At 53.6% G+C, this 14,217-nt stretch overlaps 1 protein-coding gene across 1 annotated transcript; it reads right to left on the reverse strand.

Moving 5' to 3' along the window:
* Nucleotides 1-318: 318 nt before the first annotated feature.
* On the reverse strand, nucleotides 319-5,492 carry LOC123838979 (aquaporin-2). The gene is made up of 4 exons (XM_045868289.3): nucleotides 5,133-5,492; nucleotides 1,917-2,081; nucleotides 1,457-1,537; nucleotides 319-758 (listed from the first exon to the last, which is right to left on the reverse strand). The coding sequence occupies exons 1-4, from the start codon at nucleotides 5,490-5,492 to the stop codon at nucleotides 549-551; spliced, it is 816 nt and encodes a 271-aa protein (XP_045724245.1). The 3' UTR covers nucleotides 319-548.
* Nucleotides 5,493-14,217: the final 8,725 nt, after the last annotated feature.

Consider the following 14,217-nt stretch of genomic DNA (forward strand, 5'->3'; position numbering starts at 1 on the left):
TCAGGGGCCTCCAGACCCTCCCCCTCCCTTCTCCTGAGGAGCACTGTCTTAGAGCTCCTGGGGAGGATGGGGCTGCAGAGGGAGGAGATTTATTGCCCTGGGGGGAGGAAGGGGTCAAGAGGGGAGGGAGAGGTTGCCAGCCAGGGCACTCCCACCACCACAGGCCCAGCCACTCACACTCAGGAGCATGCACCTCCGTGCACTTGGGGACAGAGAGACACTGGGGAGGAACACACACTTGCACACTAGCAAAACCTGGCACCGGTCCCAGATCCTCCTCCCCCGCCGAACCCGGTGCGGCCTCTCCAGAGCCTTCCTCTGCCTGCTGACCTTCCCTCCCCAAGCGTCTAGCTCCCTGCAAGGGGCCAAGCATCCGGACTGCTCACTGCCTGCAGCCTGGGGGACAGGGGGTCTGCCGGGCTCACCGCCACCGCCTTCGGACCTGGGGACAGGAGGGGCGGGCTGGGCTGGGCGGCGGGCGGGCAGTCCCTCGGAGCTCGTCCCCCCGGAGCCGGGGCCGGGGCCTCGGGGCCGGGCGGGCGGCGCGCTCAGGCCTTGCTGCCCCGCGGCTGGCTCTGCGGCGAGTGCAGCTCCACCGACTGCCGCCGCCGCACCTCGCGCTCCTCCCAGTCGGCGTCGGGCTCCTGCCCCTTGAGCACCGCTAGGCGCTCGGCCAGGCTCTTGGCGGGCGGGAACAGGACGTAGTTGTAGAGGAGGGAGCCCAGGACGGCGCCCACCAGGGGTCCGATCCAGAAGACCTGGGGCGGGCGGAGAGGCCGGTCGGGGCGGGGATGGGGTGGGGGGGCGAGCCCCGACTCCCCGCGCCCCGCAGCCTCCAGACGCGCTCCCCGCACTTGGTGTCGGAAAGGGGGTCTCCCACGCGATTCATGGACTAGTTGGGGGGGGGGCGGGTTGGCGGGCTTAGTAATGATGACAGCGGCTGTTGGGGCAGGCGGGCTAGTTGCGGGTTAAGGGTGCGAATTCCAAGCGGACTGCCCGGGTGACCAGAGGCAATTTGCCCACCCTGTCTGGGCCTCAGTTGCCTTTCACTGTGATAATGCCTACGTCCTAGGGTGGTCGCGAAAACCAACAAAGCACTTAGAATAAGGCCTGGCCCCTGCTCAGGCTAGATGAGTGCTGAGTAATACAAAGGTCTGCGTTAGCTAGTACAAATATTACCATTTACGGGGTTCCAGCCACTGTGTGAGCTGTTTTACACCTCACTTAGGAACATCACTTAACTCTTCCGGAAAGCCAATGAGACAACAACTGCTATTATCCTCACTGAGGGATGTGGAAAGGAAGAACGAAGTGTTCTGCATCAGACCCGAGGGAGGAAGCCCAGGCTCCGCAGGAGGAGCGCGGAGAGTTCGCTGCGCTCCCACCCCCTCTATTCCAGCCCTAGCGGAGATGGGTTTCTGAGGGAGGGGAAGGCGGGGGAGGTTTCAGCCATTACCCAGTGGTCGTCAAACTTGCCGGTGACAACAGCAGGAGCCAGGGAGCGGGCGGGATTCATGGAGCAGCGAGTGTAGTGGATCTACAAGGGGAGACAGGGGTCAGGGAGGGAAGAAGGCAGCTGATGAGGACAGCGCAGGGAGTCCTTGTGCCCCTCTCTAACCCTTGCCCTCAACTTCAAGGGAACCCCTGTGATGGGCAGTTAGTCCGCATAGGTACAGGGTTCTGTATTCATTGGAGGCTGGAGTGAGATCTGGGGGGTATCTGGGAGTCAGACCTTCTGGGGTGGCCACATGACTGTGCCTCTGGGGAGTTCTGTGTATCTGTCCCCTCGGGGTCTTTGTGTCTGTCACTTTTGGGGGTCTGTGTGTCTATTTCTAGAGTGGTCTGTGTGTCTGCTTCTTTGGGGAAGGTCTGTAGGTCTGTCCCTGGGGGGACTAGAAGCAGTGGCCCTGACCTACCCCAAGGAGGTGCCCCAGGGCCACGGAGAAACCAATGGAGAGCGCGGGGGTGCCCAGGTTGTCTCCACGACGCTCATCTGTGGAAGCGAAGATGCAGAGCACCAGCTGCAGGGTCAGGAAGAGCTCCACGGTGACAGCCTGGCCTGCTGTGGTGTTGTTGCTGAGCTGGGGAAAGAGAGAGGGTGGGTGGGTGCACGCTGAGCGGGCTCCCTACTCTGGCTCCATCTTCCCACCCATCTGCAGTCAAGGCTCCAGAGAGGCTTCTGGGCTGGGACTGGAACACCGGGCCTCACCAGCCACCTTAGCTCAAATGAATGATGGCTTCTTCCTGGGCTGTGGCCCAAAGGTAGGGGGATGGACCCCAGGACTGCCGGTGGTCCCTAGGCCAGAGGTAGGAAAACTGACTCTACAGTCCGTTAGATTTGGGGGCTGTGATTACGTGCCTAATATGAGAGGCAAAGGATGCTGAGGTCCACAGTTTGTTTCCAGAACAAGAAGGGAAGAGGTCTTGACTGCAGCAGGAAGCTTTAGGGCAGATAACAGAAAGGCCTTCTTTGCTCTCTAGGCCATAAGATACTACTGGTATAATGAGAGGCCTGCGCCCTTTCTTCATGTGGGCAAAGGGCCCCCAGGGAAGGTCTTAGGACTTGGGTCTGGGACAGTCCTAGTGCGAACCCTCACCCCATGAGCCCAGTGTACAACTCTTTCCTTTCACCCTTGCCTGTCCCCCTGGATCTTGCCTGTTCCACACTATGCTTCAGGCCTGAGTTTTGCCCCGTGGATTTGTTCCCTGCACATCCTGTGGAGGTTGGGGTGGGCGCGCTGGTGCCCTGTGCTGTGGCAAGGGGGCCTGTGGACCAGGTGGGGTGCCCATGGTCCTGGCAGACCCTGCCTTGGGTAATGAGAGAACTTGGGGCCGAGCAAAGAGGTGATTTCATAACTGGGCCGCACCCAGCACTGGATTTCTCCCTGCGTTTTGTCATCCTGTGCCCTACACCCTGCCCTCAAGCACTGGGCACTGCACCGGTTGGCACTAGGAGAGCTCTCAGCTCCCACACTTCTTCTCCAGGCCCTGAACCCCCATTCTTGGGTCCTAGCCATCGGGCTGGCACCCTTGCGTCTCTAGGGTCTAACCTCAGGCCCCCCACTCCCATCGTCCAATGTTAGAGCCTCTAGTGGGGGGCAGTGAAAAGAGCTTTGAAGGCAGATATTTTGGAGGCCTGTAACTTGCCATGGGGCCCTATTTACTACTTCAGCCTCAGTTTGTCCTTCCGTAAAATGCGGACAACATAACAGATTCCGGAGGACTGTGTGAGGACTGGAAATGACCAGGGCAGAGCCCCAGCCCCATTCCCACTGGTAAATGGCTTTTCTAAGGGAGAGGTGTGGACACGGATTTGGTGTCAGATAGCTCTGCATCCACTTCCAGGTGCTGACATCAGCTAGTTCTACGATTTGAGTCAATTGATTGTGGGGCCTCAATTTACCAATCAGGGTAGAGGGTTCACAGAATTCATCTTACAGTGTTGCACCAAGAAATAGGTGATATCTGGCCTGGCAAAGAGCAGGTGCACATCAGTGGTAACTTCCTGGCGGCTAGGCTGGCCTTTCCAGGGACCTCAGAGGATGCCTGGAACAGTCTTGGGGGTCATCTAGCTTTCTAGCCTCAGGGCAACTCAGCCCCACTGCTGCACCATTCCAGCAAGGCAGGGTTCTCCCTAGTTCCTCAAGATGGTAAATGCTGAGCAGTAACTTGGGGGACCCCCTCCAGACCCTTTCCTCTGAGGGCCTCAGTTAACTGTCAAATGATGGAGGAGGAGGAGTGAGTGTCCCCATGGTCCCTTAGCATTCCCATTGCTCTGCTATCAGAGGAGATTCTCTAGTCACACATTTACTTTCTTGGCCATACTCTTAGGAAGTTCCTCCGGCAGTCTAACTGGACCTCTCCTTACTGGGAACAGAACTAATTTCATTCTCACTGGAAATAGTCACACTCCTCAATCTGTCTCCCACCATGGCCACTCTAGCCTTTCCTCATCCCTGAGCCTCAGCCTCATCATATTTTCCATTTTGAAGAAGAAAAAAGTTCCTCAATTGGGACACCTCTGCCCCTTGCATGAGGAAGGGCCACCTGTGCAAAGGAGGGGGTGGCCACAGAAACCGTGTAGGACTCTTCAGAGACATCAGCGCTTTTATCCAGTGGCCCAGGGAAAGGCAGGTCATCGAGGCACGAAAGGGGCTCTTGCGGCCCTGGCTTGGGATGGGGGTGGAGAGAGACGTGTATTGAGGGGACACAGACTCGGCCTCCCCACCCATGACCTCGGATGCCAGGGTGCCGCACAGACCCAGGAGAGAGGGAGGGCAGGAATGCGGAGGCGGAGGGGCTCCCAAAGTGCCTAAGGTGTCCGACTAGCCACTGCTCATGTAATCAGCAGTTAGTCACGGGCTCTGGGGACCTTCTCCAGGGTCTGGAGAGACCTTGCCTCTTCAGCTTTCCCTTGAGTTCTGGTGCTTTCTCTGGTATTGACATAGAACTCTTAGCCCATCCCTTCCCTTCTCTGAGCCTTAGTTTCCTTGTGTGCTAAACAAATCTTAGTTGATCGCTCAGGGAGGGGACACTGGTCAGGTGGAAAGATCATGAGTTTTGCAGTCAAGCCTGGGTTTGAAGGCTGGCTTCTGGCACCGTAAGCAATGGATACACCCATCCCTACCTCGAAGCTCGTTGTGAGCTGTCAACGTGTGGCTTGTGAGGAGCCCCTGCTCTGAGGCTCATACGAGGATGCTGGAGAAATACTGGATCCTTCTTCCCTCGAGAAGACCCTTGGGACTAGCACTCTGAGGTTCCTCCCAGTTCAGAAAGCACATCTGCTTTGGGACTTTGTCTTCTGCTGAGTTCTAGCCCAGCCCTCACTGTAAAGCAGGCGTCAGGTCAACCCTGATGCTGCTCTTCCCCCATGAGACTCAGGGCAGAAGGTGCCAGCAGACCCGCCTGGATCCTGCCTCTGCTCAGACCTTATTGCTCTTTCTACCCCGACTCCCTTATGGCACCTGTGTTCCTGGCTCCAGCATCTCTCCCTCTCTGCCTCCTCCCCGCCCTCCATCTTTCTCTCTCCCCACCCAGACCCTCACCCAGATCTGGTCCCCCCCATCTCACCCTTTCCGAGGGACTCCCCAGGACCTGCCCCTTGGGGAAGGGACAAAATTCTGGCTACTCACTGCATTCACAGCCAGGTCCCCTCGAATGTCGGGTGGTGTGATCTCATGGAGCAGAGCGGCCCCTGCCACAGCCCCCAGCAGCTGGGCAGCCACGTAGAAGGCAGCTCGGAGAAAGGAGACGTGGCAGCCCACCAGGCAAGCCACGGTCACGGCAGGGTTGATGTGAGCCCCGCTGACGTGGCCCAGAGCCTGCACCAAGGTCCCAATACCCAGGCCGAAGGCCATGGCAATCTGCAGCACAGAGGGCAGGGCCTGTGGCCAGTTGAGGGCCGAACCGAGGCCGAAGAAGACGAAGAGGAGTGTGGCCAGGAACTCGGCAAACACGGCCCTGGAGAAGGCTATGGACCGGAGTTCCCACATGCTGTGCCCTCTGTGGGCTGGCCCGGCAGTCACAGCCGAAGGAGGCTTGTGGGGCACGCTCTCTCTCTCTCTCTCTCTCTCTCTCTCAGGGTCTCTGGGGAGGCTGGGCTAGGGACATTTATAGGGTTCTTCCATCCTGGATTGGGACACGTGAGGCGGAGGTGGAGTCTGGGTCCATAGTTGTCTCTCCTATGGCTGCCCCCACCCCCCGCCCCTGCCCACCCGCATGCCTATCACCCCATCTTGGCCTTCACAGCTGACTAATGTTCCCCATTAATAAGCTCCAGATAAGGACTGACGTCCCCTGATTTTCCGTGTTTGTTCCCTGGTTCCCCTAGGGCTGAGGCCCCAGGGCTTCCTCCACCCCCACTGGTTCTGTGAGTGGGGCTTCTCTGAGGGGATGATGCCAAATCCCCTCCCTCTGACTCCAGCTATTGGTCAAGGCAGGGACAACACCTCACCCAAGACTGACCATGAGGGAGGATGTCCATGCTACTCCTTCTAGCGATTGGGAAGTTCTTCCTGTTGTTGACCTTCAATTATTCCTTCTTGAGGGGGATGGAAAACAACGGGTTGGCTTGTGAGGTGAACCTTCCAAGGCATAAAGATTTCGTCTCTTCTGGGCTCACTTTCTTGTAGTCAATTACCCAGAAGTTCTTAAGGTTCATGTCCTCCCTGGAACTCCAGCCAAAAGGCAGCTCCCGTAGCCTGGAGGGAGGGGGTGGTGTCAGTGGCAGGGGGACCCTGGTCCTGGGTGATGGGATCAACATGCAGTTGCCTGAGGAAGCTTCCAGCTTCCATTCCAGCATCACCCTGGTCCATCTCTGTGATTTACCCCTTCTTGTCCGTCTCTGTAAACAGGGGATAATAAACCTACATGGGGTTGGGGTTTGGATTAAATGAAATAATGTAAAGTGCTCAGAGCCTCACCTGGCCCACAGTCAACCATCAATTAATATCAGCTATTATTTTTTTTTTAAGATTTTATTTATTTATTTGACAGAGAGAGACACAGCGAGAGAGGGAACACAAGCAGGGGGAGTGGGAGAGGGAGAAACAGGCCTCCCGCCGAGCAGGGAGCCCGATGTGGGGCTCGATCCCAGGACCCTGGGATCATGACCTGAGCCGGAGGCAGATGCTTAACGACTGAGCCACCCAGGCGCCCCAATATCAGCTATTATTAATAGCGTTATTTATTTATACTCTGAATACTCGGAGGAGGAGAAAAGGTCTCCCTAAACTCACATAGAGTGTCCCAGAAGCTGTGACAGGTTGTAGGCACCCCCTGGAGCTCACAGCCACCCAAGCCACATGGGGAGGACATTTCTGTGAGGCAGTGAGCTGTGCAGGCTTAGGGAGGCCACAATGATCCAGAAGTGACTCTTTGGCCTTGCTGCCCACTCAGCCCAGCCTCTGGGCAATGCCACCTCCCACATCAGTGCTGCCCTGGCCTGGGATCTAGGAGACATTTAGGGCTGGGAGTCCCCAGGCCCCACTCCCCTTGCTCTTCCCTCATCCCTCTGGCCCTGTTCCCTCTCCTGGGGACCCAAACACAGGGTCAGGCTCAGAGGGAAGTTAGGAGGATTGGCTCCAGACCCTGCTCTACCTCCTGTCCAGCAGGACCCCAGACAAATCACAGTCGTAGGGACAGAAGTCTGGGAGGGATCGGAGACTGCAGAGTGGAGCCGTTTGTGTGCCCTTAGATGGACCATGCACCCCTTCTGGTCTCTCCTCTTTGGTCAAGGTGTTTATGATTTTGAGAGACGGAGAGAGGGAGTGGCCTGCTGACCCCTGATTCTGGGCAGGACCTGCCCTCACCTCGTCAAGTGAAAATCTCTTACCTCCCCATAAACCCGGAAGTGTCACGGTTTCTTTCTGTAAGCCCATTAATTCCCAACCCAAGTGTGTGTGTGTGTGTGTGTGTGTGTGTGTGTGTGTGGTCATTCAGTCACAGTCATAAATTTAGAACCCAGTGGGATCTTAAAGGTCATCTAGCCTACGGATCTCACTTTACAGATAAGAACCTGCAGTCCAGAGAGATTAAGACTTCCTCACGTTCGGGTCTGGGCCCAGGACTGGGAGGAGGGGAGAGCAACAACCATGACTGGGCCCTACGTGTGCTGTGCATTCCTTTTGAGCCAGGGAGGAAGAAGGTGTACCTGCCAGAGCCCGGGGTGGGAGGGTGTGGGGGGTGGAGTTCAAGCTGTGGGTCCTAGTGGGCAGTGGAGCTCCCCCAGGCGAGGACTGCATTTTGTCTACGGTGACCACGACGCCATGTCTCACGAGGTCCAAGGTGCCATCAGTCGTATGAGGCATCACTAATTAGTATTGCAAAAATGCCTTCTTGGCGATAGATTGTGGTAACAGTTGCACAAAAATGTGTATGTACCTAACACCACTTAACTGTGTAGTCATAAATGGTTAGAATGGTTTTATGTTATGCGTATTTTGCCATAATTAAAAATAATTTTAAAAAGCCATGAAGGAAAACGACCCAAAAAATGCTTTCTTACCAATTTTGGTTTGTATCTAATGAAGGAAATCTTTTGGATTGATTTAAATATCAGTTTTTTTTTTTTTTAAGTCAAAATCACTCTTTTGCAATGATCGAAAAGGAAATGATCGGTAAAGCAAACTGGCTAAGATAGTCCCCAGATGTCTTCACATTCGGAGTCCACATTTCTTAAATCTCTTTTTGATTCGGAGCACTCAGGGTTTTCCTACACGGCATCACCCTCTGTGCCATCAGGAGTGTAGTGACGTACCATTTCCTACAAGAGTGTCCGCGATCATGTCCAGAATTTCTTTCCAAGCTTCAGACACTCCTTCCGTAGGCTCTGCCACACGTGTTTTCTTGCTTCACACGTGACTGGCAATCATCTGGCCCTGGTCTCGGTAATCGGACATAACACAGTTTCATCTACCTCTGGGACTCTTCCTTTCCTAGGTCCTGTAAGACAGCTGGCTGTTGTTTCGTGAGAAAATATGAGTGTGTGTGTCATCTGCTGGTGGCCTGAAGGAGGGGCTGAGACCCTGGAAAAGCGGAGGTAGGAAGAAGGTGTGTGCGGGCAGCCGGGCCAGCAAGGATGCCCCATGAGGGAGTGCAGGGACAGAATTCAGGAGGTGCCGTCTGACAGTTGACATAAGGTGTGTTTCCTGCTCTGAGCTGAGCTGCAAATGCCCTCCATTCTCCCCACAAGGTCAGTAAAAGTGGGTCACACTCCACAGCCTGTGAGGCTGGGACTTCAGGGAATGAGGGAAAAGGGACAGGGCCAATCCATGGCCAGGTGAAGTGGAACAGAGCAGAGAGAGCAACTCCGGGCAGCAGTGGCGGGAGGGGTGGGAGACTGGGGCTCAACCCTGTAGGAGGCATGAGAAGTACTCTAGGGTGTCAAGTCCGTACAGTTCAGGGACAAGGTGTAAGCCATTGGATTTTTACATAGGGTTACAGATAAAATACAGAATGCCTGAGATGTTTGAATTTCAGAAAAATAACAAATACATTTTTAGCATAAGTATATTCCAAGCAATATTTAGGACATACTCACACTGAAAAGTTATCTGTTATCTATAATTGAAATTTAACTGGTTGTCCTGTATTTTTATTTGTTAAATCTGGCAACCCTATTCTATTTGAAAGCGAAGGGGGAACCCAGAGGACTGAAGACCTGGGGACAGCTGGGTTTCAGACTAAGTCTTACAAGGACTTTTGGGGTTAAGTCTCACTAGCCCCATTTTATACAGGAGAAAACTAAGGCAGAGAGAGGTTGTAAAAGTTGTCTGGGATCACAAGTCTGGTAAGTGGAGGAAATGAGCTATGGATACAGGTCTGTCTGATACAGAAGTTCAGGCTTAAAGGAATGTTGAAAAAGAAAAGCAAAGCTGGTGGCATCGCAATTCCGGACTTCAAGCTCTGTTACAAAGCTGTCATCATCGAGACAGTATGGTACTGGCACAAAACCAGACACATAGATCAATGGAACAGAATAGAGAGCCCAGAAACGGACCCCCAACTCTATGGCCAACTAATCGTCAACAAAGTAGGAAAGAATTTCTAATGGAAAAAAGTCTCTGCAACAAGCGGTGTTGGGGAAATTGGACAGCCACATGCAGGAGAATGAAACTGGACCATTTCCTTACACCACACACAAAAGTAGACTCAAAATGGATAAAAGACCTAAATGTGAGACAGGAATCCATCAAAATTCTAGAGGAGAACACAGGCAACAACCTCTATGACCTCGACCGCAGCAACTTCTTGCTAGACGCATCTCCAAAGGCAAGGGAAGCAAGGAAAAAAATGAACTATTGGGACTTCATCAAGATAAAAAACTTCTGGGGCGCCTGGGTGGCTCAGTCGTTAGGTGTCTGCCTTTGGCTCAGGTCATGGTCCCAGGGTCCTGGGATGAAGCCCTGCATCAGGCTCCCTGCTCAGCGGGAAGCCTTCTTCTTCCTCTCCCTCTGCCGCTCCCCCTGCTTGTGTTCCCTCTCTCACTGTGTCTCTCTCTGTCAAATAAATAAACAAAATCTTAAAAAAAAAAAAAAAAGATAAAAAGCTTCTGCACAGCGAAGGAAACATTCGACAAAACCAAAAGACAACCGACAGAATGGGAGAAGATATTTGCAAATGTCTTATCAGATAAAGGGCTAGTATCCAAAATCTATAAAGAACTTATCAAACTCAACACCCAAAGAACAAGTAATCCAATCAAGAAATGGGCAGAAGACATGAACAGACATTTTTCCAAAGAAGACATCCAGCTGGCCAACAGACACATGAAAAGATGCACAACATCACTCATCATCAGGGAAATGCAAATCAAAACCACAATGAGATACCACCTCACACCAGTCAGAATAGCTAAAATTAACAAGTCAGGAAATGACAGATGTTGGCAAGGATGCAGAGAAAGGGGAACCCTCTTACACTGTTGGTGGGAATGCAAGCTGGTGCAGCCACTCTGGAAAACAGTGTGGAGGTTCCTCAAAAAGTTGAAAATAGAGCTACCCTATGACTCAGCAACTGCACTATTAGAGATTTACCCCAAAGATACAAATGTAGTGATCCGAAGGGGCACCTGCACTCCAATGTTTATTGCAGTGTCCACAATAGCCAAACTATAGAAAGAGCCCAGATGTCCATCAACAGATGAATGGATAAAGAAGATGTGGTCCATATATACAATGGAATACTACTTAGCCATAAAAAACCCCGCAATCTTGATATTTGCAATGACGTGGATGGAACTAGAGGGCATTATGCTAAGCGAAATAAGTCAATCGGAGAAAGACAATTATCATATAATCTTGCTGATATGTGGAATTTAAGAAACAAAACAGAGGATCATAGGAGAAGAGAGGAAAAAATAAAACAAGACGAAATCAGAGAGGGAGACAAACCATAAGAGACTCTTAATCATAGGAAACAGAGGGTTGCTGGAGGGGAGGGGGTGGGGGATGAGGTAACTGGGTGATGGATGTTAAGGAGGGCAAGTGATGTAATGAGCACTGGGTATTACACAAGACTGATGAATCACTGACCTCTACCTCTGAAACTAATAATACATTATATGTTAATTATTTGAATTTAATTAAAAAAAAAAAAGAAGTTCAGGCTTTACCTCCATTGATTGGTTGCCTTTGTCCTCCAAACCCCACCTCAAAGGCCAGGCAGTCCTAATGGCCACGGCCAGGGTCTAGGCAGGGACAATTGCAACTCCAGCCCTCTGTCTCCTTCCCATGGGGTGGGGCCCAGGGATCTCACCTAGCCTCGCAGAGCTCCCCACTGCCCACAAGACAAGGCAGGACCTTGAGCTTGGCACATCCTCCTTCCAAGCCCATCATCTCTGGGTCCTGATAAGTGTTGTGCCCTCTGCCTGGGACACGTGTGACCAGCACTTTCTCGTGGGTACCTCTTCCTTGAACTCTGGGCCAGTGGCTCGCCAGCCTTTCTGACAGAGGCTTGCAAGAAGACACATACTTGATACCCTAACCCACAGACATGATCTCAGTAGGTAGATGGATAATATAGATATGGATATGGCCATAGATAGCTGAAACTTTTTTTTTTTTTTAAGATTTTATTTATTTATTTGACAGAGAGACACAAGCAGGGGGAGGGGAGAGGGAGAAGCAGGCTTCCTGCGGAGCAGGAAGCCCGATGCGGGTCTTGATCCCAGGACCCCGAGATCATGACCTGAGCCGAAGGCAGACGCTTAACGACTGAGCCACCCAGGCGCCCAGATAGCTGAAACTTCTATTTCCCAAACAATATTTCCTCATTCTGAGGCTTTAAAATCCTATTCTATTTCACTGAAAAAGCAATTTAGGTCACAACTACTAAATTGATTTCATGACCCACTAATGGGTTACCACTCACAGTTTGAAAAATACTGCTTTTGATCCTGGCTCAAAAGTCACTTTCTCATTGGGGAAGACTTCCCGTAGCCCCAGTAACACGCACTTCTAGGACCACCCCATGGTGTGCCTTGCCCTTTCGTATCACTCAGAGGCTTGTAATGATCTGCTCATGTCTGACTCCTCCCCTGGACTGTGAACTCCCAGACTGCAGGGACCCTATCTGGGTTTGCTCCCCGTTGCACCCCCGGGGCCTAGTACAAGGCCTGGCATATTATACGTACTTGATAAATGCTCATCAAGGGAATAAATGAGCAAAACCATCAGCTCTTGTCCTTCCAAGCCCCCCTGTCCCCCCTCCCTGCACCCTGTCCCACACCCTCTATGTTGCAGCGACATGGCATTCTTTAGGGCCTGATTTAGGAGAGAACTCAGAGCCTGGGTGGAAAGGGGGAGTGTGTATTTGTGCTCTGGTGGGGTAAGGAAGGGTCAGGAACAAGTCTGTCCTCATTTGAAAAGGATCAGGTGTGAGTAAGGGGCTGGGGGCAGGGAGACCTTTTAATAACCCTGCCTCGTGAAGTAGGGAGTTCCCATTCGCTTCGGGGAGTCCCACAAAAGCCGAGCAAACACCGGGGAAGCTGGGGCAGCAGGAGTTGCTGTGTGAGTGGGGAAGGCTGGACAAACTGCCTAATGGGGACCAATACAGCTGGCTCTGCAGCATGGAGAAGCCCAGGCTGCAAGCTAATGAAGCCTCCTTACAGGGGGCAGCTGGGAGCCATTGTGGGTGCTAGCAGCAGGGAGACCAGCTGGGGCTGGGGGCTGCAGGAGGGCATACTGTTCCTCCCTTGACTGAACTCCTCCTAGTCCCCGGCTTCATCCCCTATGACATCTGGGGGAGGCGGCCAGGCTGGAGGCCCCAAAGAGACAAGGGTGCCCCCCCCCTTTTTTTTTTAAGATTTTACTTATTTGAGAGAGAGAGTAAGAGCGGGGCAGGGAGGAACAGAGGGAGAAGCAGACTCCCCACTGAGCAGGGAGCCCAACGTGGGGCTCCATCCCAGGACCCTGGGACCATGACCTGAACTGAAGGCAGATGCTTAGCTGACTGAGCCACCCAGGTGTCCCTCAAGGGTGCCTCAGTGGCCCCATGGCTCCCTGGGTTTCCACCCACCCTGGGGGGCTCCTCCCACAGGGCTCGAGGGCAGAGGGGGAAAGTATTCGCCAGATGGCCAGGAGAGCCTGTGTCTCTGCCCTGTAGGGATAGAGAGGGGCTGCAAATGCCAGGGCACGCCGGGGTCATTACCAGGGAAGGGGTGGCAATGAGCTAGAAGGGTTACGGGCAACGCCCCACCACCTTGCTCGCAAAGGTCACCCAAACCTGTTTAACTCCCCACTCAGAACAGCGGCAGCTGAACCACCCTGGCTCCCGGGTGCCGGCCTCCAGTGAGGGCTCTGTGGGCCCCAGTGACTAGGTAACTTGCAGAACCCGGTTCAGACTCTGTGCCGGGTCCCTCTCCTCCCCACCGTGCCATCGTGCCCACCTTCCTCCCTCCCTGGCGCCTCACCCCTTCGTGTCCTTCCCAGGCTCAGCCTCTGTCGGCCTCACACCTCTCCTTGAGGCCTGCCCTGCACGTCCATTGCGTCAAGTGCTGGGCTCACACTCCTCTCACCCGGTCATCTCAATTGTGTGGTGAAGTGGGTACCAACCCCATTTTAAGGATTAGGGTAAGGGAGGCTCGGGAACATTAAGCTGGCTACCACTTCCTCTGCCCCCACTCCATAGCCCCCTGCCTCACCTCCATGAGAGCACAGAACATGCTTCTGGCTGAGTTGCTAAGCTCTGAGGACAGGTCCCGTATCAAATTCATCTTTGTAGTCACACTGCTTAGCTCGTGATTGGCATATAGTAGACGCTCAAAAGAATGTTTGTAAAATAAACTAGGAAAATAGTTTGTAAAAATAGCTAGGAAATAGCTAAGTCATAACTCAAACTCAGATCTTCCTGAAGCCCAACCCAGCCCCACACCCTTCAACCTCCTTCAGGAAGCCTCCCTTGACTTAATCAAGGGAGCCTTGTCCACCCCACTCCCCAGAATCCTGGGTGTTTGGTGCGTTCTTATCCCCCTTCTCCCCCACAGTCCCTGAAGGCAGGGTCCTGAGATGGCATCCCAGCCTGGTTCTGACCCGCCCAGCTCTGCCCCCAGAACCCAAGAGGAGCTCTGTGAATGTGGGATGCCCAGGCCTGGGGGTGGGGCGGGGCCCTGGACAGGAAGACCTCAGCCAAAACAACTGTGTTTCCTGCCTGTGGCCTCGGCTACCTCCTCGTGACCCCTGTTCATCCAGCCAGATTTCCACCTGGTACTGGGCCTGC

Source organism: Mirounga angustirostris, unplaced genomic scaffold, assembly GCF_029215605.1.
Source record: "Mirounga angustirostris isolate CCGP_5_RB_7025 unplaced genomic scaffold, mMirAng1.0.hap1 SCAF_5, whole genome shotgun sequence".
NCBI classification, from domain to species: Eukaryota; Metazoa; Chordata; class Mammalia; order Carnivora; family Phocidae; genus Mirounga; species Mirounga angustirostris.